We start from the raw sequence: 25,471 nt of genomic DNA, 5'->3' as shown, positions 1-25,471 counted from the left end.
CCCCCATGTTTTTTATCTTCTCTTTGTGAACTGCTCAATATGGAATTTGGTGTGAAAGAATCCCTCAGTTTAATACTTATGTTTGATCCAAGTCATGGGTCTTGTTGGAAATGTTCTTATGCCCCCATATATTTGATAGCACCACGTGGCTTTATATCTTGTTTGCATAGGCACACTAACATGGGAAAATACTATACATACCAATAAGTTCTTATCTAATAGAAATGGGAACACACAAATCTTGTAGTGCAATGAGACCTTACACCCTGAACATTGACATAAAGACCTGGCACAGGCCTCAGAAGAATGGGCATTCTCCATTTACCCCTTGATCTACAGAAGACATTTACAAAACATCCAAGGTTGTATATAACATCACCCGGAGGCATTCCTGTACCAGGGACGATCCTACAGCTGCTCTGACATCGATCTACTCAAAAGAGACACTCCTTAACACTGAGAAGACAACAAGAACAATGACCTGCTTACTGGACAGGGCTTGCTGTATTGCCCCTTTATGGTGAGGTTTGTCTATAACATCACCTGGAAGCAATCCTCTACCACGGAAGACCCTACCACTGCTCAGACATCGTCCTGCTCAAAAGAGACTTCCCTTAACACTGAGAAGACTTAACAACAACAACCTGCTTACAGGACAGGGCTTCCTGCATTCCCCTTTCATGGTGAGGTGAAATGAGAAGGCACTCCACATCATGACTTCAATGTAGGACATGCAGATTCCAGAATCTTTAATACAGAAACATGAGACCAACAACAGAGACTGTGTGATAAGTGTGTTGGCGCTACGGACAATATCTTGGAGCGAACGATAACTTTCCTGAGGCCTAGAGCTGGTCTTATGCCAGGAAACTTCAGGGGTAGGATCTCTTTGTATTTAGCCCAAGGCTATTCCTTTCCATGCCTCTCATATTTTGGTGGGCCTATGCAAACAACAATTGCCACTCTAACACCGCTTTTACTGTGCTCCTTTGACTCTAATCCTTAAAACACACCCACTTAAAAGTTGAGGTTAACTTAAGCTAATATGCATGTACATGGAAATGTAAAAAATACTATGCCTCTAATGTTTAAGGGGTTACGTAAGTTTGATGGCTTTAGATTGCCTTGTGTGCTGTTAAGAAATAGTATAATGTGCTACAATCTGGGGAATCTTGAGGGAACAAGTAATTGCATATGGATTCTGTTTTATTTATCTTAACTTTCTTTGGTGAAAGTTCAAAGTTAAGATATCAGCAAGGGGACTTCTTCAGATAATTATGTTATGGGTGATTGTCCTTCCACTGTAACTTTACCTTATCCTCTTTCTTTGCATCTTTTGTTCTCATAATTCATAATAAAAAAAAAAGATTATTACAAGTAGGTTTGAGATAACTAGGAAAATCGCATTTAATGGTTTTGTTCTAGGTATTTTTTTAAAATTTTCTGTGAGCCCTTATAAAATTGAGACAATTTTTCCTGGTAGATATCAGAGTATTTAGTATACTTTAGTATACATATAAATCTAAATTGAAATATATGTCTAGGGCCCAGAGAAATAGCACAGCGGCGTTTGCCTTGCAAGCAGCCGATCCAGGACCAAAGGTGGTTGGTTCAAATCCCGGTGTCCCATATGGTCCCCCGTGCCTGCCAGGAGCTATTCTGAGCAGACAGCCAGGAGTAACCCCTGAGCACCGCCGGGTGTGGCCCAAAAACCAAAAAAAAAATATATATATATATATATATATATATATATATATGTTTCATGGAATTCAAGAGAAGAAATTGTCATTTTTTTATTTCAGGGTCAGATAACGCTAATGGATGTTCCAGTATTTAAAGCCATTCAACCAGATGTGAGTAGCTTTAAGAATTTACTTTTAAATTAAATATTAAAAATGGTTATTTAGGGGCAGGAGAGATAGCATGGAGGTAAGGCGTTTGCCTTTCATGCAGAAGGTCATCGGTTCGAATCCCGGCGTCCCATATGGTCCCCCGTGCCTGCCAGGAGCAATTTCTGAGCATGGAGCCAGGAATAACCCCTGAGCACTGCCGGGTGTGACCCAAATTTAAATAAAAGAAAAAAAATGGTTATTTAAAGTATTTCAAGTGGAGATCTTTTGAAATTAAATTATGCTGTTAATATATGAATTAAAGGCTTTTGGCAATTCCTGTTATTATTTCCTTTATAACTTCATTTAATGATATAATGATTCTGTTGACATTTGGAAGAGAGAACCAAACATGGCATTTCTTGTATTAATAAGAATAATTTGGGGCCGGAGAGATAGTATGGAGGTAAGGCATTTGCCTTTCATCCAGAAGGATGGTTCGAATCTCAGCATCCCATATGATCCCCATGCCTGCCAGGGGCCATTTCTGAGCTTAGAGCCAGGAGTGATCCCTGAGTGGTGCCGGGTGTGACCCAAAAACAAACAAACAAAAAATAAGAATAATTTCTTATTTAGGCTCTATGTGCTCATAAGCTTCATGTGAGTCTTTATAACTGATGAAATAGAATCATTTTTTTTGTTTGTTTGTTTTTGGGTCATACCCGGTGACGCTCAGGGGTTACTCCTGACTATTTGCTTAGAAACCACTCCTGGCTTGGGGGACCATATAGGACGCCAGAGAGCGAACTGAGGTCCGTCCTGGATCAGCCCTACTGCTGAGCCTCAGCTCTGGCCCAAGAATCATTTTCTTGACACATAAGTACATGTTGGAATTATTTTTTAGAGTCTAAAACCAGATGCTTTTTCCATTTTTAAAAAGCATGAGTGTAAATTTAGATTTTGTGACTTAGAACTCTGCCATTGACCACACTGTTATTCAGAATCTCTGGACACTTTCTTTGGAGTGTGGTACAAGGGGTTTGTTCAAGGCAAGCCCCTTTACTAGCTGTCCTCTTTCCAGTGCCCATATCTCCTTACCTTAGGAAATGACTTAGATTTCCTAAAAAGAAATAGGAACCATATTTGATCTTCGAAGAATTTGTTTATTGGTGATTGAACCAAAGTCTCACTCAAATTTTTGTTTTGTTTTGTTTTTGTTTTTGTTTGCAACAGCGGCAGCAGCACTCAGGGGTTCCTCCTGGCTTTATGCTTAGATTGCTCCTGGTTGGGATCAGAGAGATAGCACAGTATAGGGCATTTGCCTTGCGCGCAACTGATCCAGTACAGAGGTTATGACCTAAAAACCAAAAACCAAAAAAAGGAAAATCGCTCTTAGCAGGCTTGGGGGAACACATGGGATGTCAGGAATCAAACCCAGGTCTGTCTGGGTAAGTAGCATGCAAAGCAAATGCCCTACTATTGTGCTATCACTCTGGCCCTCACTCAGGTTTTTTGTAATTGAGGTAGTTTCTGGAACTTTCTCAAATATTACTCTTCCTTTGCTTGTTGTGTTTCTTTTATCTGAGTCCTGGTTTTCTACAGATCCCTTTAGTCTTGTTACCTCTATGTACTGTGACTTAGGGAAAGGAGAAAGGCTGGGCCCAGAGAGATAGCACAGCGGCATTTGCCTTGCAAGCAGCTGATCCAGGACCAAAGGTGGTTGGTTCGAATCCCGGTGTTCCATATGGTCCCCCGTGCCTGCCAGGAGCTATTTCTGAGCAGAGAGCCAGGAGTAACCCCTGAGCACCGCCAGCTGTGGCCCCAAAAAAAAAAAGGAAAAAAGGAGAAAGGCTGCTCTCAGGGCAGCTCTTTCCATATAAAATTGAAGAGGTTTTTTGTTGTGGAACTGAGAGATGATGCACTTTTTTTAGGCCTGGTGCTCACAAACAAGGTTACAGTGCATCAAAGATCTTAAAGAGCAGAGAGATTAGAGAGATAGTAAAGTAGCTTGCCTTGTACCTGGGACGTTTCGGGTTACTTCTGGCTCTGTGTTCTGAAATCACTCCTGGCAGGCTTGAGGGACCATATGGGTAGTTGGGGATCGAACCTGGTTTGGACCTGGGTCAGCAGCATGCCAGGCAAAACTCACCTACAGCTGACATTACAGTTGTTAAGAATTGATCTGAAGCAAGCAAAATGCAGTTTGCTTTTTATTCAAGTATTTAAAAATTAAAATAGTAAATGTAGTAAATTAAAGTAATTGATCACCAGTGATTTATATCTTTAGTCCAGCAGTGCTCTACTTGCTTTTACAAATGTCTTGGGCTTGAGCTACAGCACATCCTTGCAGTTGACTGACCTGCCATCCAGTATAGTCCCCGAGCCTGCCAGTAGTAATGTCTGATTGAAGAATTAGGAGTAACCCCTAAGTGCCACTGGGTAAGGCCCAAACAAACAAGCAAACAAAGTCTTATCTGGACTAGTTTAGTGGCCTACTGCTTGTAAGTGTGAGGCCTTGAGTTTGTTCCCAGGTACCACCCTCAAGAAGCCATGCTGGTAATGTTCCAGGGGTTACTCCTTTCTTTGTACTCAGGAATCACTCCTGGTGGGCTTGGGGGACCATCTGGGATGCTAGGGATAGAACCCAAGTCAGTCGGGCACAAGACAAACTACTCTTCTATCTCTATGGATCCCTCTGCTCTTTGGGATCTTTGGCGCACTACAACCATTTCTGTGAGCACCATGACTCAAAAAATGTGCATAAACTCTCTGCTCTGCAACCACAAGGTACACAAACCTCACTGCTAAAGAGTGTGAGCACCGCTAGTGCCAGCACTGAGTCTGGATGGTCCCCACAGAGCAGAGGGGCGGGGAAGAAGGAAAAGAGACAAAACTCGGAGGAAAACTTCTGGAAAAGTTTGCTCCATCCTGTCCGCATTGTGACAAGTCTAAATTTCTCTTGGTTTCACTGGTGGTGGGATGGTGTTGATACATCATATACCTAAAACTCAACTATCAATAACTTTGTCAATTATGGTTTTTTAACTAAATAAGTTGCTCATTTTGAACTACTTGCACCAACTGGAATGTGGCATGAAGGTGTGTAGGGGAAGTTGTGTAGCTGGGAATTGCCAGCTCCTCCGAGCCCCAAAGAATGCCATTTCAGTTGGAACTTAGAGGTTAGTGTGAAATGAGATTTTTTTTTCCCTTAACCACCAAATTCCTGAGTCCTTTGCATTTTATTGTCAGACCCTGAGGGAAGATGAAGATTAGTTTAGATCAGTTTCTCCAGGTAGCTCAGAGATGACATCTGGAAAGAGACAAACATAGGGTGATTAAATGAGGCTTCACATTATATGTTGTGGGCTGCTCAGCGTTCATTATCTGTGGAGCTCTTGGGGGTTGCAGCCCTTAAAGAGTCTCCTCAGTCCTGTGGAATAAAAGGTCTCATTTTCTATAGACAAGTCATCTTACTCCCTCATAGTCTGCTAAAGAAAAATGCTTTTGTCATCGGTATTGGAGACATTCCTATTCAATAACACCACTTTGGGAAGTAACAGCTGCCTGGGATACTTGAAATCATTTTCTGTCACATGAAAACTTTTTCTGTTTGTTGAATTTCTATTTAATTTCTGACTTTTCCAGGAACTTTCAAGTTGTGGATGGAATAAAAAAGAAAAATACAGTTCTGCACCAAATGCGGTTGCCTTCACAAGAAGATTTAATCATGTGAGTGGCATATAAGATGTCCCGAACTCAGTTTCTTAGTCTATAATTGGGACTCACAAGGCAGTGTTCACGGGACCCAAGGACAGAATGGTTCAGTGTACAGGCCCAGGTGCAGGATGGTACATGGGATCAGGCACTAGCCTGCCATCCCGCCAACCCCATTTCCACCCGTTTGTGTGTATGGGAAGGGCATTCCAGGTTTGAAGATGGCTCTTGTCTCAGAGGTGAGGAGTGACCAGAAAGAGAAGTAGAGTTTGAACAATCATATAGTGTAGCTCTTGTCACTTATCCCAGTGATTAAGGAATCCTGCCATTCAGTTCTGTCTCATTTTTATTTTCAGGTAAGCTTTTGGGTTGTTAGAGAGATTCTTCATGCTCAGACATTAAAAATTAGAGCAGAAGTTCTGAGCCACTATATTAAAACAGCTAAGGTAAGAAAAATCTCATTTTCATTTTTAAGTTTCAGTTTTTTAAGTATGTTTGTGAATAAATTTTTATTTGGTTGACCCTGGAAAATAAGGCTTGCTATTTAATAGTCTTTAAGTCTATTGCCTGTTTTCTTTTATCCTTTCTATCTTTCCTTTTCTCCCCCTCTCTTCGCTCCTTCTTTCCCCCCTCTTTTCTCTGACTTGTTGAATTACATGACTGATTTGTTTTTGTTTTGGGGGACACACTCAGAGATACTTGGGGTCATTTCTGGCTCTACAGTCAGGATTCACTCCTGGCAGTGATCGGGGGACCATATGGGATGCCAGGATCACTTGTCATGTCAAGCAAGCGCTTTAACCCTCTGTACTATCTCTTTAGCTGGAATTATATGACTGACTTAACTGGATAAGTAGAGGACAGATAAAATACAATACTTAAAAATATGCCTTGGAGATTTAGAAGGGAAATACATTCATTAGTTATTTGCTTTTGAAATTAATTACTTGGCCAACCGTGTGGAGAATCATGTGACTTTATTTTTTTTCTCCCCTCCCCATGACTATTTATTTATTTATTTATTTATTTATTTATTTATTTATGGTTTTGTGGCCATACTCGGCAATGCTTAGGAGTTACTCCTGGCTCTGCACTCAGGAGTTATTCCTGGAGGTTCTAAGGGCACCGTATGGGATGCCTAGAATTGAATCCCGGTCAGCTATGTAAAGCAAGTGCCTACTCACTGTTCTAACTCTCTGGCCCCAAATATTTCATTCTAAAAGATATGATGCTACTTGTCTACCTCTGAATGAAGATGGAATAAAATGAGCATTCAGTGTTTACAATGTTGAATTATTGTAGAAGTCTGATTGTTTTTTTAGAAGTCTGATTTTTGTAAGCTATGCCTTGAGTGTGTCTAAGCATGGGTTTTGTTTTCATTTTTGCCCTCTTCCCCTACATCCTGCAATGCTCAGGAGCCCCTCCTGGCACCCTGCTCAACTTTGTTTCCTTGGACCTGGGAGAACAGCTGTGTTCTAGCATTTTGTGACACTAGATGGCAGATCACCCTCTAAATGTAGTCATTATTTTTTGTTTGTACCCACAGCCAGCATTGCTCAAGGTTTGCTCCTGGCCTTCTGCTCAGGGATCACTCCTGGCAGGACTCTTGGGACCAAATGGGGTGCTGGGAATAGGACTCAGGTCTGGATCTGAGCAATAATATCTATCCAGTCCTATTTCTTGATTGTTTTTAGCCAAAAGAAATTGTAATACATTGCTTTTCTTCATAGACATGCATGAGTTAATTTTCATCATTGTTTTCTGATGCTTTTTCTTTCCTTCCTTCCTTCCTTCCTTCCTTCCTTCCTTCCTTCCTTCCTTCCTTCCTTCCTTCCTTCCTTCCTTCCTTCCTTCCTTCCTTCCTTCCTCCCTCCCTCCCTCCCTCCCTCCCTCCCTCCCTCCCTCCTTCCCTCCCTCCCTCCCTCCCTTTCTCCCTCCCTCCCTCCCTCCCTCCCTTTCTCCCTTCCTTCTTCCCTCCTTCCTTCCTCCCTCCCTCCCTTCTTCCCTCCTTCCCTCCCTCCCTCCCCCCTCCCTCCCTCCCTTTCTTCCTCCCTCCTTTCCTTCCTTTTCTTTCTTTTCTTTCGTTCTTGGGTCACACCTAGCAGTAAGGTTCATGCTTACTCTTGGCTCAGAGCTCAGGGACCTTTCCTGGTGGGCTCAGGGTTGGGGCATATAAGGTACTGTGATCAAATCCTACCCTGGTATACTATTGCTCTGAACCTCTTCTTTTTGTTCCCAATGTACTTGTATGCTTCTGAAAAGTACCAAATTTTGTCCACTATACCTGCCTTTATCCTCATTTAAAAAAAATTTTTTTTTTTGGTTTTTGGGCCACACCCATTCAGGGGATACTCCTGGCTGTGCGCTCAGAAATCACTCCTGGCTTGGGGGGACCATATGGGACACCGGGGGATCGAACCGAGGTCTGTCCTATGCTAGCGCTTGCAAGGCAGACACCTTACCTCTAGCGCCACCTTCCCAGCCCCCATTTAATTGTTTTTGAGACCAATCCCACAATGCTCAGACGTTACTCCTAGTGTTGCTCAAGAAACCATATGGGATGCTGGGCTGGCGACATGCAAGGCAAACACCTGGCTACTCTCTTTACTATCTCTCTGAAACCCTCATTTAACTCCTGTTCAGACCCAGACTTTGCATTATTTTCAGTAATGCTTTTGTTGTTGTTGTTTTGTTTTTATGGCCACACCTGGTGACTCTCAAGGGTTACTCCTGGCTATGCACTCAGAAATGACTTGGGGGACCATATGGGATGCTGGGGGATCAACCGTGGTCTGTCCTAGGCTAGCGCACAAGGCTTATGCCACCACTCCGGCCCCTATTTTCAGTAATGCTCTTATAATAAATTTCCTAAATTCATAAATTACTTTATGATCTTTTTTTTTTTTTTTTTTTTTTGGTTTTTGGGTCACACCCGGCAGTGCTCTAGGGTTATCCTAGCTCTACGCTCAGAAATTGCTGCTGGCAGGCTCGGGGGACCATATGGGATGCCGGGATTCGAACCACCGTCCTTCAGCATCTAAGACAAACGCCTTACCACTGTGCTATCTCTCCGGCCCCCTTTACAATCCTTTTAATCTCTTTGTATTCTCTCTTCCATTGGAATGGTGACAGATCTTACCCTTCTTTTTATAGACTATCATCAAGTCAAGGCTTTTTAGGAAGACAAAAGTAAACATGCATTTATGTCCTGTCTGCAGAGATCATGTTAGCTCATGTGACTGGGGCCAGGTGGTGACAAGTCTGAAACTTGCAGGGTGGGCTGACAGGAATAAGACTCCAGTCAGGAGGCAGAATTTCTTTTCCAGAAAACTAAGTTTTTATTCCACAGACTTTTCTTCTTTGTGGGGTTGGGCGTGGGGGGCAGTTGTCCTGTGCACACACACAGTTGAACATAGTAAATCACTGCCACCCTCAGAAGCCCTATCCTCTGAGCAAGGGTATGGAACCCATTGCCCTGTAGTGAGATCATGGCAACTGATGCTACTGCTAAGGAATTGAAAGGCAGTTTCTATTCCATCTATACCAGTCCCTTCTCCAGTCCCAGAGGCCTCTTTCTACTTCCAGTTTGCACCCCACTTCACAGAGCTGCCCTGCAATACTTAGCAGGGTGGGTGTTTGCTTTGCTTGCTGTTGACCTGGTTCGATACCTGCCACCCCATATGATCCCCCTGAGCCCCCACCACCACCAGGAATGATCACTAAGTGATCATTTACTAGGTGTAAACTCTGAGCACAGCCAGGTATGACCCCCAAAACAAAAAATAAAACCAGAAACAACAGGGGCCAGAGTGGTGGTACAGGTGGTAAGACATCTGTCTGACTTGTGAGTGCTAACCTAGGATGGACCATGGTTCGATCTCCCGGTGTCCCATGTGGTCCCCTAAGCCAGGAGTGATTTCTGAGCACATAGCCAGGAGTCACCCCTAAGCGTCATCAGGTGTGGCCCCTCCGCCCAAAAAAAAAAACCCAGAAACAACAGAAATTAAAGTTATGAAACCTTTCATTTCTCTGTGCCTCTGGGATCTGCTTATAGAAACCTGATGGATAACTCTCTGGGAAGGAGGCACCTGATCTACTTGGTTCATCTTTCTTTGGGGTTGCATTTGCAGGGGGCGGGGGGGAAAAGGGAGCTTCACATCTGGCTGGGCTCAAGCTCTACATTTAGAGACCACTCCTGGTACTGCTCAGAGTTCTTAGGATCAAACTAGGGGCTGAGTGCAAGGCAAGCCCTTATTTGCAGCACTGTTTTTCTTTGGTCTCTCTTTTGTCTCTTTGGTTCTTGGGGTTCCATTTCTTTTTTCAGGACCCTCCGTGGTCTTCAAAAAGGAGTTTTGGGGGTAGATTTTGCCATTTTGATTTTTATCACGTAATTTCCTCATGGCCAGCCCCATGGTCCTTTGTGGTTCTACATCTTAGCCAGAAGTCGCAGGTCCAGCCTGAGATTTTTGTTATTAGTTGTTTTGGCTACAAAATAGTATCTTCTTGTGTCAGAAACTTCACAGGCAGCACTCCCTCTCTTTCCCGAGTTCTGTTGCTCACGGGCTACATCTTTGCAGGACCAGTCATTCTGCTGTGTAATGTTTAGGTAGGACCACAGGGCCCTCAACCTCTGGGATAGGAAGAGAGCTGGGAAATGGTCAGTAAATATCCTGTGGGTTTTGATAAGTGATGACAACTGGCTGGGGTTGGGTAGCAGTTTCCTATGGGGAGACTCAAATCTAGGGAAGCAGGTGGGTGTCCCCTGTCTGAATGTGGAGCAAAGGATCTGAGGTTCAGGAAGGAGGAAATGGTAATATTGCGGGGGCAATATTAGTCTGGGAATATGGATGCACTGGGAAGGAGGCTGGAGCAGGAAGGCGCTGGACACAGCTCCTTCCCAAAACTTTGCTTTCCTCTCAGAAAAGAGGTTTAAGTTTTGTTTCAGTAGGAGGAAGGATTGTGCTTTTCCCATGATGGCGGGTGAGCGGGACACAGGGTCAGAACTTTGCAGTGCTATTTCTGTAAGTTAAGAGCCATGACTTTGTTTTTCCATATTGTAGTGCCCAGCTGAAGTGGGTGTGTGCCTAGAACTTACGGGTGGGCATGCACATGAGAGTGTGGAGGCTCTGTTATGGGCCAGTGCCAACTTGCTGTGACACCTCATGACTCAGAAGAGAAGTCTCCACAGTGACAGTGACACTTGGATGCTTCCTGCTCTTCACTGAAGATGTTTCCTTCATATCCACACTCTGGGTCTCACCCTCTCCTTTCCCTCTTTCTTCACTCAGAAACTGTATGAGTTGAACAACCTACATGCACTGATGGCAGTGGTTTCCGGCTTGCAGAGTGCCCCAATTTTCAGGCTGACTAAAACCTGGGCGGTGAGTATACTCTTTGCCTATCGATGACAGGCTTGGCTTCCCTTGGGACTAAAGAGATATCATTTTTCTTCCAGTCTCTGTCTGCTAAGGGTGATGCTCTAATAATAGACAAGGATTGTTGTTTTGAACTTTCTGATGTGGAACTTGTATTTTCTTTTCCTTGAGTGGTTTTCAGAGAACTTAGGGGATGATTAGAGATTGGTGTCTAGTTTGTGCTCTTCAGGAAATAATTTTTGGAGAGCCTCTTGAAGGTTCCTTTGGCATTGTTTCATAGGCTCTGATGAGGAAGTTTAAATGTAAAAAAAGTACATTTAGTAAGTAAAAAGGATGGTCTTGGGAACTTTAAAAAAGATATGAGACTGTGTTAAAGCCTAAGCCTTTCTTTAGGCTGTTTCCTTCACTGTGATGGAGAATCTGAGGGTAGGCTTGGAGTCAGGCATTGTAACTGCACATACTGGTGATTGTGCTCATTGTATCTGACCATTAATAAGCCCTGGAGTAAATCTTGATTTTTGTGTATATGTGGCTTTGTTTGTTTGCTTGTTTGTTTGTTTGTTTGGAGGGTGGCTCTCAGGGGCTCCTGGCTCTGTGCTCAGAAATCGCTCCTGGCTCGGGGGACTGTATGGGATGCCAGAGATAGAACTACTGTCTATCCTGGGTCAGCCACATGCAAGGCAAATGCCCTACCATTCTGCTACCACTCTGGCCCCCATTTGAGTATTTTTCTTTCTTTCTTTTTTTGGGGGTGTCACACCCGGCAGCACTCAAGGGTTACTCCTGGCTCTATGCTCAGAAATCATTCCTGGCAGGCTCAGAGGACCATATGGGATGCCAGGATTCTAACCACCACCTTCTGCATGCAAGGCAAACGCCCTACCTCCATGCTATCTCTCTGGCCCCGTTGAGTATTTTTCTATTTAATGTGATGCCAGCCTCAGGCTGCCAGGATTTTCCTGTAAGTCCTATAGCTTGTTTAATTTGGTTATATTTAGGATAGTCCTTTTTTTTTTTTTTTTTTTTTTTTTTTGCAGAGGTGCAGGGCCACACCCCGTGATGCTCAGGAGCCACTCCTGGCTATACACTCAGAAATCGATCCTGGCTTGGGGGGACCGTATCGGATGCCAGGATTCTAACCACCATCAGTCCTGCATCAGCTGTGTGCAAGGCAAATTCCCTACTGCTGTGCTATTGCTCCGGCCCCTAGTATAGTCCTTTTATTTGTTAAGGAGGAATGATTTGGGGCCTGCGTGATAGCACAGCTGGTAGAATATTTGCCTTGCATGCAGCCAACCCAGGCTCGATCCCCAGCATCACATATGGTCCCCTGAGCACCACCAGGAATGACCCTTGTGCGAAGAGCCAGGAGAAACCCCTGAGCTCAATATCTCTTTTTGGGTGTAATCCAAAAAAACAAAAGAATAATTTTATTTATTCTTTTCTTTTTGGTTTTTGGTTTTTGGGTCACACCCGGCAGTGCTCAGGGGTTACTCCTGGCTGTCTGCTCAGAAATAGCTCCTGCCAGGCACGGGGGACCATATGGGACAACGGGATTCGAACCAACCACCTTTGGTCCTGGATCGGCTGCTTGCAAGGCAAACACCGCTGTGCTATCTCTCCAGGCCCAATTTTATTCTATTTTATACAAAGACTAGGTGTGTTCTTAGAATCCTGTGACTTGACATACTAACTTTTTTTTTTTAAATCCTTTTTCTTTTTTTTTTTTTAAGCTGCTGAATTACAGTTTTGCCTTTAACTGGGAATGCATTCACTTTTCTTTTTTTTTTTTGGTTTTTGGGTCTCACCCGGCAGTGCTCAGGGGTTACTCCTGGCTCCACGCTCAGAAGTCGCTCCTGGCAAGCACGGGGGACCATATGGGACGCCGGGATTCAAACCGATGACCTTCTGCATGAGAGGCAAACGCCTTACCTCCATGCTATCTCTCCGGCCCACATTCACTTTTCATAGCATTGGAAAGACAGATTTTTCTCTTGAATTTTGGGATATTTCTGTACTATAAAAATGTTAGTATGAAAGAGCTTGTGATACTTTGTATATTTTATTTATATTATAAAACAGCTGGAAGAAGGGTTTTCTATTAAAGGTTATTAATAATGGTCACATTAAGTAACATTTTTATAATTTTATGGGGGGATGAAATGATTATAAAGATAGTGATGAATTCCATCTTTGAAGTTTCAGAGAGAAAAATTATACTGTCATGGTAGTTTGAAATGCTATAGTTTCAGGCCCAGAGAGATAGCACAGCGGCGTTTGCCTTGCAAGCAGCCGATCCAGGACCAAAGGTGGTTGGTTCGAATCCCGGTGTCCCATATGGTCCCCCGTGCCTGCCAGGAGCTATTTCTGAGCAGACAGCCAGGAGTAACCCCTGAGCATCGCCGGGTGTGGCCCAAAAACAAAAAAACAAAAAAAAAAAAAAAGAAAGAAAGAAAGAAATGCTATAGTTTCCTCAAGTTAATTCTTATTTTTCTTGAAGATTTTTTTGTTTGTTTCCTTTCCCTCATAGATTTGCATAGAAGAAATTGTTTCATTTAGTAATGGCTCCATTGTTAATATTTTGTATGATGCCAGGCCATGTCTTTTTTAATTTTTTTGTTTTGTTTTGTTTTTCGGGCCACACTCGTTTGATGCTCAGGGGTTACTCCTGGCTAAGCACTCAGAAATTGCCCCTGGCTTGGGGGGACCATATGGGACGCCAGGGGATCGAACCGCGGTCCTTCCTTGGCTAGCGCTAGCAAGGCAGACACCTTACCTCTAGCGCCACCTTGCCGGCCCCGCCAGGCCATGTCTTACTTATTGATGTGTAACATTGAATTAAAATCAACAGAATTCCATCCTCTACAGCTAACATTCTACTGGAAAAAGTAAAAAAAAAAAAAAAAAAAGAATGTTCCCACAGTGATAAAAGCTCCCCAGGAAAACAAGGCAGAATGATTGAGCTTGAAAGAAAAGCAGGGAAGTCACTTATAGAATCTCTGAATGGTGTCCCTAAGGGATCATTGACAACAGTGATAGGCCCACAGGAAGAAGAAACCCCTTAATGTGGCTCCCATTCAAAGGTGACAGCCTGTCCCATTGTGCTAAGCAGACTAAACCAGCTACCAATGGCCAGAAACTTCGATTCACCTTAGAAGAGATGCAGAGTGGTTAAGTGCTAATGTTCAAATTGCAGCTAAGTTGCCTGTGTCTGAGACATGGTGTAAGTGGGAGTTGTGGGGAAGCAACCACTTGACCAGGTTGGAATTTTGCTGCTGGAAGGTGAAGAGTCCTGACTATAGTCCACTACTATAGTCACCACTATAGTCGCTATAGTCTACCACTATAGTGGTGATGCTTGCCCAACAGGGGGCATGCTAAAGGAATTACACATTTTTCAATGGTCCAGAAGGAAAATATTATTTATCTTTTTGCCACAATTTTATAAAACAGTGACTGGTTAAGCAAACAGGATATAAGATCAGTTGAATTTGAAAGTTGCAATTTTAAAAAGGCTATTAAATGCTAGGAATGTAACTCAGTATAGAGTGCTTGCCTGTGTGTGTGTGAGTCCCTGAATTTGCTACCTGGCTCCACAAAAGAACAATAACAGAACGCACACAAAACCATCTAAAAGCATGATATTTGTATTATTAGTGAAAGAAACAAAACATCAAATGAGACCGAATTTGTTAAGACTTATATGCTGAAAATGAAATCTTTATAGGAGATTAGAGAAGAATAAATAGAATGTTTGTTCATAGATAAGGAAACTTAAAGATGTAAGTTCTTCCCAAATGTATGTGCAAATGTATAAATGTAGATTATAGGTAATTCAAATCAAACCACTAGACTAGGGATCTTGACTAGATAGCTTTAAAAATATTTTTGTCGTTTTGTTTTGGAGTCTTACCCAGATATGCTCAGTAGTTACTCCTGGCAGTAGGGGACCCCTATGGGATGCCAGGGTCAGCCTGGGTCAGCCACATGAATTGTGAAAGTTCAGGAGTTACCAAGACATTCCTAAAGAGATATTTGGGAGCTGAAAGTTTGGGCATTTGCACTAACAGATTACAGGACCAACTGCAGTATTTAAGCTTGAGGGAATTAGTGTGGCCTTAGACATACCAACCATGGAAGAGAATAAATAACCCCTTTTTTGGTTGTGGGGGCATTGGGACACATCTAGCAACGCTCAGGAGTTACACCTGGCTAAGCACTCAGAAATCACTCCTGGCAGGCTCGGGGGACTAAATGGGATGCCAGGAATTGAACCCCCATGAGTCCATCCTGGGTCAGCTGTGTGCAAGGCAAACACGCCTTACCACTGTGCTATCTCTCTGGCCCCCCCAAAACCCTTTTCTGCTACACTGCTAGAATATGGTGGTAGGACTATGAACTTGTGGAGAATCTAGGACTTGTTTATTCACTAGAGCTGGGAGCTTGGTTATCAGTTTGGGGAAGACATGAATTGAGCTTTTAGACCCTCACCATAAAGTTATTATCAGATGAATTGCAGGCTTTTGGTGAAGTGTGAACCTTCACCATAAGCTCTTAGAAGAGGAGGGTGGGTAAATAAGTCTCTGACATGCCAGAAGTGGATTTCTTCGGGTTTTTTTTTTTTTTGGGGGGGGGGGACAAACTCAAGGATTATTCCTGCCTCTGCGCTCAAAAATCTCTCCTGGCTCAGAGAACCATATGGGATGCCAGGGATTGAACCCGCATCTGTACTGGACCAGCCATGTGCAGAGCCAAATGCCCTACCGCTGTGCTACCACTCCAGCTCCCATAAATGGATTTCTGGCTTGGATAACTAAGAACTTTTTTAGACAAGACCAAAAAGCTGTGCCAATGAAAGAAAAGATGTATGTTTTTCCACTATAAAATGGGAATATTTATCAAAATGTGGCTTAAAGGAAATTTTTAAAAAGAACCCAGAATGAGCAAAGATACAGATCACTAATTAGACCCAATCAAGAATTTATACCCAGAAACCTTTAAGACACAAAAGAAAAAGAAATGCAGACACATCCTTAAAGCATCTGCGGAGACACACATGGAAGGCGGAGCTAGACTGTTAGGGCACTGAGCTATTTCATTGAAAACTGTGAAATCCAGTAAATACAGGAGCAGTGTGATGGTGTCAGAGTTGTTCAAGGGAGCTGAGAGAGGTAACGGGTGTTTAGGACCTTAGGGAGCTGTCAGCCATGTCTGTCAGCCATGCTGGGGCTCAAAGGTAGATGCTTGTGTTTTTGTTATGAAAAATCTCACATTTGGGGTCCAGAGAGGTAGCATGGAGGTAGTGTGTTTGTCTTGCATGCAGAAGGATGTTGGTTTGAATCCCAGCATCCCATATGGTCCCCCGAGCCTGCCAGGAGCGATTTCTGAGCATAGAGCCAGGAGGGGAACCCTTGAGCACTGCTGGGTGTGACCCAAAAAACAAAAAAAAATTATATATATCAAATTTAAGTTAGACCAGAAATAGGATCTTTGAGTATCATGAACAAACAAATGTAAATGAACTGGTCTCAGGTCTTTACCAGTGCAGATCCACACATTCATGCATATCATGTGGGATACAAACCTAGGTGATGAGAGCCAGGGAGGGAATCTGGTCTTTCTAATAGTGCTTGGAATGCCTGGGGTTCTCCCATATTTCCCCAGAGTAGATAATGATGGTAGGTGCTACAGGGATCTGACCCAGAGAATTTGGGCCTTCCTCTTGCCTTCAAGTGCCATGGAAAGTAATAAGCTGTGAGCTCTTTTCCTCCACCTCAATCCATGCAGAATGAAACAGTGGCACAGAGACGTTTCTGGCAGAACCTCAGAAGTGAATGGTTTCTCCTTGACACTTAGTGAAATGAGTTCCGGAGTAACCCTGCGTATCACCGAAGATGTGAGAGAGGAAGCAGTCCCGGCTTCTGAGGATGTTTCTGAGCTGTTATTGACATTGAATTAGTTCTTTGTCCTTATCTCTGGAAGGCAGAGTCTTTGCTGCTACATCCAGATGAAATGCTGTTGACCTGCTTTCTAGAATAGTAGGAACATTTCTATTGTCTTTATACTCATCAGACCATATATAGAACCACCATTTTGTGTGTTTCATTTGAAACAAGTGGGATATAAATCTTAAATGATTTCAGTCATTATGAATCATCTGTTGCCATACCACAGTACTTAATCCAAGGCAGGTGGTTTATATCTGAGTGCTCAGCCATGTGGGAATGAAGGGCTGCAACATGGTCAGGGAACAGTGGAGACTGGCTTCAAGTCAAGATATAAGTCTGGGGTGGTGAGCCACAATAAGAGCAGTTATAGCAGAACCCCGAAAGCCAAGGAGACCTTACCTTCCCCAAAAATGAACTTCAGTCCTCTTTAAAAAAAAAAAGTGTCTGCTGACAGGGGGACATTTTTCTGACACTTTATAAAAACAATTACAGGAAGACCACCTGGATATGGGGCCTAGGAAAAGAGTTTGGGTATGTCCCACTCATGCTGTGTACAGTGCCATGACCCTGGTAGATTGTGTCAGCCAGAAGCCCAGACCTAGGGGCACGTGGCTGCCAACACTTGTGGCCCAGGACCCTTGCTCCTGAGTCAGTCCTGACTCCTAATGCACCCTACAGCTGCAGCTGCTTCACATGCTAAAAATAGCATGAATTACAATGGCATGAAATAGTGTGTACACAATACTTTGAAAAAAATTTTCTCCATCTTTGTAATGCCCGGGAAGTTTTTTTTTTTTTTTTTTTTTTTTTGGTTTTTGGGCCACACCCAGTGTTGCTCAGGGGTTACTCCTGGCTATGCGCTCAGAAGTCGCTCCTGGCTTGGGGGACCATATGGGAACCTGGGGATTGAACCACGGTCCATCCAAGGCTAGCGCAGGCAAGGCAGGCATCTTACCTCTAGCGCCACCGCCCGGCCCCGGAAGTATTTTCTAAACCTTCTTGTTAATATTATTTGGGGGACAGATCTTTCCTTGTGTTTTAGTTCCCTTTTTCCTCAAAGGGGGGGATTCACCACAAATGTACCCTTCAGACCTTTGAAGTCAACAGTGCTTGTTCAAGCTGTCAAAGAAATCTTGGAAAAATAGGTCTCCCAGAAAACCAAAAATGGAGGAAACAAGTTTTATAGATTATGTTAGGGTGATGAATCATGGTTAAGTTGATTCAGGGAATTGGAGGAGGCACACCTGGTAGTACTCAGCAGTCACTCCTGGTTCTGCACTCAGCTATCACTCTTGGCAATGCTTGGAGGACCTTTTGGGATTCCAGGGATTGAACCTTGGTCAGCCATGTGCAAGGCTAAGGTCTTATTGTACTATTTTTCCAGACCCTTAATGAAATTTGTTATGCTTTGCCATGCACAAGGCAAAATACTATCTATCCTGCTTCTTAATAAAATTTCTTAAATCATGAAATTTAGTTAGTATATTCTTTTTTTGTTTTGTTTTGTTTTGTTTTGTATTTTTGGACCACACCTGGCTTTGCGCTCAAAAATCACTCCTGACATTCAGGGGACTGTATGGGATGCCAGGAATCAAACCCGGGTTGGCTGCATGCAAGACAAAGTCCTTACTACTGTGCTATCACTCTAGCCCCTCGTTATTTCTTAATAATTATGAAAGAATGATTTTTATTCTTGATGAGGCAAGAGGGTATTTTGAAATACTATTTAGGCATGTGAGCTAAATATTAATGCATAATTAATTAGATGAGTTTTAAAATTGCTGAACAAATGAATTTGAGAGCTGTTATCATTTACTACTTAAGTTTAAAACTGTATGGATCTGCCAAAGATATTTTAAATAAGGGGTTGGGTTATTATTTTAATAGACATGTCTGCTTTAGTTTACTTATTACCAGAATTTTGAAATGGAGATTTATGGTAATTCTAGCTTCGGGTCTTTGCTATAATTAAATGGGATCTGTAAATAACTTAGGCTTTTCTGTTTGTTTTTTAGTTATTAAGTCGAAAAGACAAAACTACCTTTGAGAAATTAGAATATGTAATGAGTAAAGAAGATAACTACAAAAGACTCAGAGACTATATAAGTAGCTTAAAGATGACACCTTGCATTCCCTATTTAGGTGAGTTCTTACTGTGTGTTCCTGTTGCCTTAATAAAGTTATTTCCATAACAGGCTATTTCCAAAATGTGTTATCTTCTCAAGGAATTAATGTGAGACTGTTGCCTTAGAAAATTGACTAAAAGTTGTTACTTTGTTATCCGGAATGTATTTTCTTTCATTTTGTTAGGTTTCTCATAGACTTTTTCCCCCCCTCTCCAGTAGAGAAGAAACTTTTAGTAAGAATGGGATATTTTCCTTTTCCTGGTAATGTTTTTATAGAGTGAAACAATAATTTGGAATTTAATACTGTAAACTTTCTTCAGGGAAGAAAATTGGTCAAAAGATTTAAGTGCTTATTTTTTATGAGTTCTTAGTCTGTAGTTGGCAGTATTTTAGGATGAATTATGAAAAGTATTGATTTTCTTTTTAGATCAAATGAATATTTAGCAGTGGGAGTTTAGAATTCAGATAGACAAATTGGTGTTTTAGGTACAGTTGACTGGGATTTTATCCCTCTTTCCTCTATAATTTATAGTGTTTATAAATTCCTAGAAGTACTTAACCTATAAAATTACTTTCACCAAAACACAAATAGCGCTTTGTTAGGTGTTTGGATTTTTTATGTCTCAAACTGTACTTTTTACAATGTGTGTATAAATTTAAGCATAGACAAGGTTTGTATATACCTAGCATATAATAAATTTGATTCTCTGCAGAGAAATAAAATGAGAAACATTTGTTTCTCTCTAGTATCTCTTTCCTTCCTTGTCTTCCTTCTGTCCCTTATATAACCGCTCGTCTGATTTTCTGAGTAAAGGGATGTCTGGGCCTTCTTCAGGATACTGGGTTGGTCCTTGAAATCATGTGGAACAGTGACTGAGACAAAGTGGGGACAATGTCTGCTGATATTGTATACTATCCCACGCTCATGAATGGTTTTCTTTACTCCTGGCAAAGCTCTAGTGACTATATGAGATGCTGGGCATTGAACCTGGGTCAACTATGTGCAAGGCAGGTGCCCACCTACTGTACTATTGCTCTGGTTCCTCATAAGTGTCTTCATACTCTCGGAAGAAACATCCCCTGCCTGGAGTGGGGGCTTGAAGCATAGTTGGCAGTGCTTTGGGATCACTTCTGGCAGTACTTGGGGACCATTTGTGGTGACAAGGATCACACTGGGATCTACCACATGCAAGGCAAAAGTCTTAACCCCTGTTCACTCTCTCCCAAAAATAAACTTTGCATAGCATAAAGAATCATCAACCTCCATCTCAGAATTCTGTTTCTTGAGAATCAGATCTACATCTCAAGTCTTGATCTAGCCTCTTCCCCATTACGCCCCTAAACTCACATTCTAAAGTGGAATGGTTTCAGGGCTTTTTGGGGGGCCAAACGTGGAGGCACTCAGGAGTTGCTCCTGGCTCTGAGCTCAGAAATTGCTCCTGGAAGGCTGGGTTTATTTGGAATCCCAGGAATCAAACCCGGATCTGTCCCAGGTTGGCTGCATGCAAGGCAAATGCCTTACAGCTGTGCTATCTCTCTGGACCTGTTTCTAGGTATTTTCCCTTCTCTTTGAAGTTTTCTTTTTTAGAAAAGGGTATGAAAGATGTATTTTCTGTTGAAAATAAGAGAGTGAGAAAAAAATCGAATCCTTGTGTTGTGGTTCAGTTCAGAGGTTTTTTTTTTCCACTGAGAGTTGGTTATGGGGTTTGGAGCTCACTGTGTGCATGTGTGTGCTCGTATATATGCACTCATGCATGCACCTGCACACACACACACATACACAAATACACCAATGAAGGACCCCCACATGCTTGCATAGCTAAACTTAGTGCAATCTGGGAAGATTTTCTTTTTGTTTGTTTGCTTGTTTTGGGCCACACCCATCAGTGATCAGTTACTTCTGGCTCTATGCTCAGGAATCACCCCTAACAAGATGGTGGGGGTTTGCTGTGTGATGCTGGGGATCAAACCTGGTTTAGCTGTGTGTAAGGCAAACGCCCTCCCCACTGTGCTATTGCTCTGGCTCCCTGGGAAGATTTTCTGTTGGAGATTACAGTAAATTCTTACTTTACTTGTTTCATGGATTTCTTGGAAATGTGATTTTAAGTGAAGCAATGCACAACAAACCAGTTTCCCCCTAGCTGAATGGATATAAATAAGAGAGCTCAGATCCTGCAGCATATTTTTGGTCACCAAAATCAAACCAAAACAAAAACACTAAACTTGTCAATAAAGACACGAAACACTTAACATTCTACAATCATTTGTTTTTATATGTTCATTTATTTTCTAGCCTGTGTATTCCAATTAAGGTCACTGGAGGCTGGATCCTCACTCTAGAGCTCAGGGAACAGGGCTGGGCCCCCTGGCAAGAGTACCCTTCCATCCATACTCCTTCAACAGGGACACCGGGAAATAGGCAGGTAAGGGGCTAGAGCTATAGCACATCAGTAGCTGACCTGAGACTGACCCGGGAACGACCAGGGTTCAAACTTCCTGTCCTCTACACCTACTGGACCCCATCTTGAAAATGGCAAAGAACTTCAGAAGTTCAAATGGAGGCACCTATTAGTATTTGGGCGATTTTGAACTTTATTTTACTGGTCATCTCTGTCATACTACTTGGTTGAGAAGCATCTGAGATTGTAAGACAGTTGTATATTATTTGGCATAAGCATTTGGTTGACTTGGGAAAGGAGACTAAAAATTGGTTGGGTCAATAGCTGTGACTTGGGGTGATTAACTTCCAGCATGAAAATTGGTCCTTTACACTAGTGACAAAAATATTTTCTAGTGGACTTTAGATTAAACATATTCTATCGAAACATTCAAACTTCTCCTAAGTCACTTGACAACTTATACAATCTGTGGACTGATTTGTGTGTATATATTACAGCTAGCTGGTTCACTTTCTCATTCTTGTTCTTCACTACAGTAGTGTTTTGAAGAATGTTTATTTAGCAATCGTTTATGTCTTGTTAATATTTACTTTTTCCATATTTTACCCGAATTTCAAATAAATTGACATTGTGGTTTTCTAATGAACTTGTGTTGATTTTAGAATTCTTTCCCACTACATGCAACCCAGGTAGATGCCAAAAAATGTCAGCATTACACTGTGCCAGGTACTGGAGAGGACAGAACTTGTGTGGGGCCCTCCGAAAACTTGAATACACAGAAATAGGCAGGAAGTCTCTATTCACTCCATTTGGGACCCACAGAATTGGACACAGGCTGCCCTTCTCCTTATGTTGACAAAAGCTAAGATAGAAGTGATGAAGATGAATCTGTTTCTCAGTCTGAGAGAGGTAATCCCTAAAATTTATGGTCAGACCTACTGACTATGAAACCTTAAGGAAATAAGGGGCAAACTGGTACTGCCAGTTTTATCAGTAATAGTGTGGATTAATTTGTACAAAGTAGAAAATGTTTTCTTGGCCTTTCACTCCTCATTCCTTGAAAAACTGTCCTCTTTTGGTTTGCATTCAAGGTAAAAATCACTGGGGCCGGAGAGATAGCATGGAGGTAAGGCATTTGCCTTTCATGCAGAAGGACATCAGTTCGAATCCGGCTTCCCATATGGTCCCCCCTGCCTGTCAGGAGCAATTTCTGAGCATGGAGCCAGGAGTTACCCCTGAGTACTACCAGGTGTGACCCAAAAACCACAAAAAAAAAAAAAAAAAAAAAGGCAAAACAAGGTAAAAATCAGTAGAATAGGGACCAGAGTGCTTATATAGTGGGGAGGGCATTTGCCTTGCATGTGACCAACCTTGGTTCAATCCCTGCCATCAAACTCATATAGTCCCCCAACCCTGACGACAGTGATCCCTGAGTCTAGAGCCAGGAGCTGAGTGTGATTGACCCCCCGCCCCCAATGTAGCTAGAGTAGTCAAAATAGTGAAGAGTTCTTACAATAAAGACGCAGTTGTTTTTTTTTTTTTTTCTTTAAATATGGGCAAGTCTCAAGGAGAAAACATTTTTTTAAACTTTATTGATTAATTAATTGGTTTTAGGGCCACATCTGGCAGCGCTCAGGGGTTACTCCTGGCTCTGCACTCAGAAATTGCCCCTGGCAGACTCGGGGGAACCCTATGGGATGCTGGGAATCACACTAGGTCCCTCCTAGCTCGGCTGCATGCAAGGCAAATGCCCTACCGCTGTGCTATCACTCCTGCCCCAAGGAGAAAACTTTTTAAGTGAGAATTATTGCTTAAAATCTGAGAATCATTAGTGGCACTCATCTGTTCTTGTCATTGGAAAAAAACATCTGAAGGGGCTTACTGAAGAATTTGGCTCGACAAGTTTTGTTTTGCAGGAAAGAGCGAAATAGAACATCGTACAAAAATAATTAAGTGCACGGAACATGATGAATATTCTTTCATGTGCATTTTGAGCCTTGTTTCTGCTTTGCTCATTGAGTCCAGGAATATGCAGTAACTTAATCAGTGCTGGGTGTATTCTGGGATAGTACCTATTTTGAGAGCTCTAGGAAGAAGCTGCCTTTTCCAAAGTGCTTGCAAAGTCCCTAGCCTTTCTTTGGGACCAATACACACCTCTCCTTCACTCTGATGTGTTGGACTTAGGTTGGGGGGGGCTTCATTTTCAGGCAGCTAAAGCTGTTCTTAGGTAATACCACCCCAAAATGCCCTGTGTTCTCTCTTTTTTTTTTTTAAGGCTAGTCAAGTGAAGCAGTGGGAATGGAGAAGGAACAAAGAAATCTGTAACTGGTTGTGATCAATTAATTGTAAGCACTACTGCACTCGGACCAGCCTCTGTGTTCTCTTCTTGATGTTTTCATCACTCTGTCTCTTGTGCAGTGTGGGAGCCTATTTGTCTTGGATCAAGGGTTGCCCTTATTTACCAAAGTAGGCACTTAGAATACTTGTTACTTGAGTTAAGGGATCCCTTTTCCAGTAATTCTATTTGTTTGTGGAACCAGCCTGTGGGTTGTGGTGTGGCACCCTCATGCATGTCAACTCCCTGTCACCCAGTTTTCTTCCACTGCCTTGGTGGCTGGTCAGTATTTGCTAAGAAATGGGACAGGCGCCGGTAAGAGGAGACTGCCCTGCCTTCCTTGCATTTTGCATCTCTGACCCCAGATGCTTCTGTTGCCATTATTATTACCTCACCAGTAGTGTCTCCCATTTCCTACATGTCACTTTTAGACCCTGCTAGTGCTGTCTTGTCCTGCCAAATAAATGGGGGGCCTGAATCACAGGGATCTTTGATTTTATGATCCTTTCTCTTCTGTTTTGGCATGCATTGAAAAGTTGAATATTGATCTTGATAGAACATGATGCTTTAGCTTTACATTATTACAGAAATTTCTAGTGACCTATACATAAATACATGCAAAGAAAATTTGTTTTATTTTATTTTTTTAAAATATCTTTATTTAAGCACCATGATTAAAACATGTTTGTAGTTGAGTTTTAGTTATAAAAAAAGAACACCCCCTTCATCAGTGCAACATTCCTACCACCAATACCCCCCAACTCGCTCCTCCCCCACCCTTTGCCTGTATTCGAGACAAGCATTCTATTTCTCTCACTTACTACCATTGTCATGATAGTTGTTAGTGTAGTTATTTCTCTAACTGGACTTACCACTCTGTGGTATCTTCATATCGTGGGCCAGTCCTTCCAGCCCTTATCTCTATTGTGTCTGTATTATTACAATAAAGTATTTTATTTTCTTAAAACCCATAAATGAATGAGACTATTCTGTGTCTTATCTTTCTCCCTCTGACTTATTTCACTCAGCATAATAGATTCTATATATCCATGTATAGGAAAATTTCATGACTTCATCTCTCCTGACGGCTGTATAATATTCCATCGTGTATATATATCTCTCACAGTTTCTTTTTTTTTTGGGGGGGGGGGGTCACACCTGGCAGTGCTCAGAGGTTACTCCTAGCTCTATGCTCAGAAATCGCTCCTGGCAGGCTCAGGGGACCATATGGGATGCCGGGATTCGAACCACCGTCCTTCTGCATGCAAGGCAAGCGCCTTACCTCCATGCTATCTCTCTGGCCCATATCACAGTTTCTTTAGCCATTCCTCTGTTGAAAGGCATCTTGGTTATTTCCAGAGTCTGGCTATTGTAAATAGTACTGCAACAAATATAGGTGTGAGGAAAGGATTTTTTTATTGTATTTTTGTGTTCCTAGGGTATATCCCTAGGAGTGATATAAACTGGATCATCTGGGAGCTCATATGTCCAGTTTTTTGAGGAATCTCCATATTGTATTCCATAGGTGGCATTCCCACCAGCCTTTCTCTCACATCTTCACCAGCACTGATGGTTCTTGTTCTTTGTGATGTGTGCTAGTCTCTGTGGCATGAAAAGGTACCTCATAGTTGTTTTGATTTGCATCTCCCTGATGATTAGTGATGTGGAGCATTTTTTCATTTTCCTTTTGGCCATTTGTATTTCTTTTTTGAGGAATTGTCTGTTCATTGCTTCTCCCCATTTTT

The 25,471-nt window shown here is 42.4% G+C and overlaps 1 protein-coding gene across 2 annotated transcripts in view; it reads left to right on the top strand.

Moving 5' to 3' along the window:
* RALGPS2 (Ral GEF with PH domain and SH3 binding motif 2) overlaps positions 1-25,471 on the top strand; it is a 443,748-nt gene that overhangs the window by 364,735 nt on the left and 53,542 nt on the right. The window contains exons 4-8 of one of the 2 annotated variants that reach the window (XM_049776394.1): positions 1,803-1,853; positions 5,475-5,558; positions 5,900-5,989; positions 10,832-10,924; positions 18,882-19,008. In XM_049776394.1, coding sequence (XP_049632351.1) covers positions 1,803-1,853; positions 5,475-5,558; positions 5,900-5,989; positions 10,832-10,924; positions 18,882-19,008 — 445 coding nt within the window. The remainder of the gene's footprint in view (positions 1-1,802; positions 1,854-5,474; positions 5,559-5,899; positions 5,990-10,831; positions 10,925-18,881; positions 19,009-25,471) is intronic. The other variant, XM_049776392.1, reaches the window with a different exon arrangement.

This window comes from Suncus etruscus, chromosome 7 (assembly GCF_024139225.1).
Source record: "Suncus etruscus isolate mSunEtr1 chromosome 7, mSunEtr1.pri.cur, whole genome shotgun sequence".
Lineage (NCBI taxonomy): Eukaryota > Metazoa > Chordata > Mammalia > Eulipotyphla > Soricidae > Suncus > Suncus etruscus.
The sequence above is the reverse complement of the archived record's forward strand: the minus strand, read 5'-3'. Positions and strand labels throughout refer to the sequence as shown.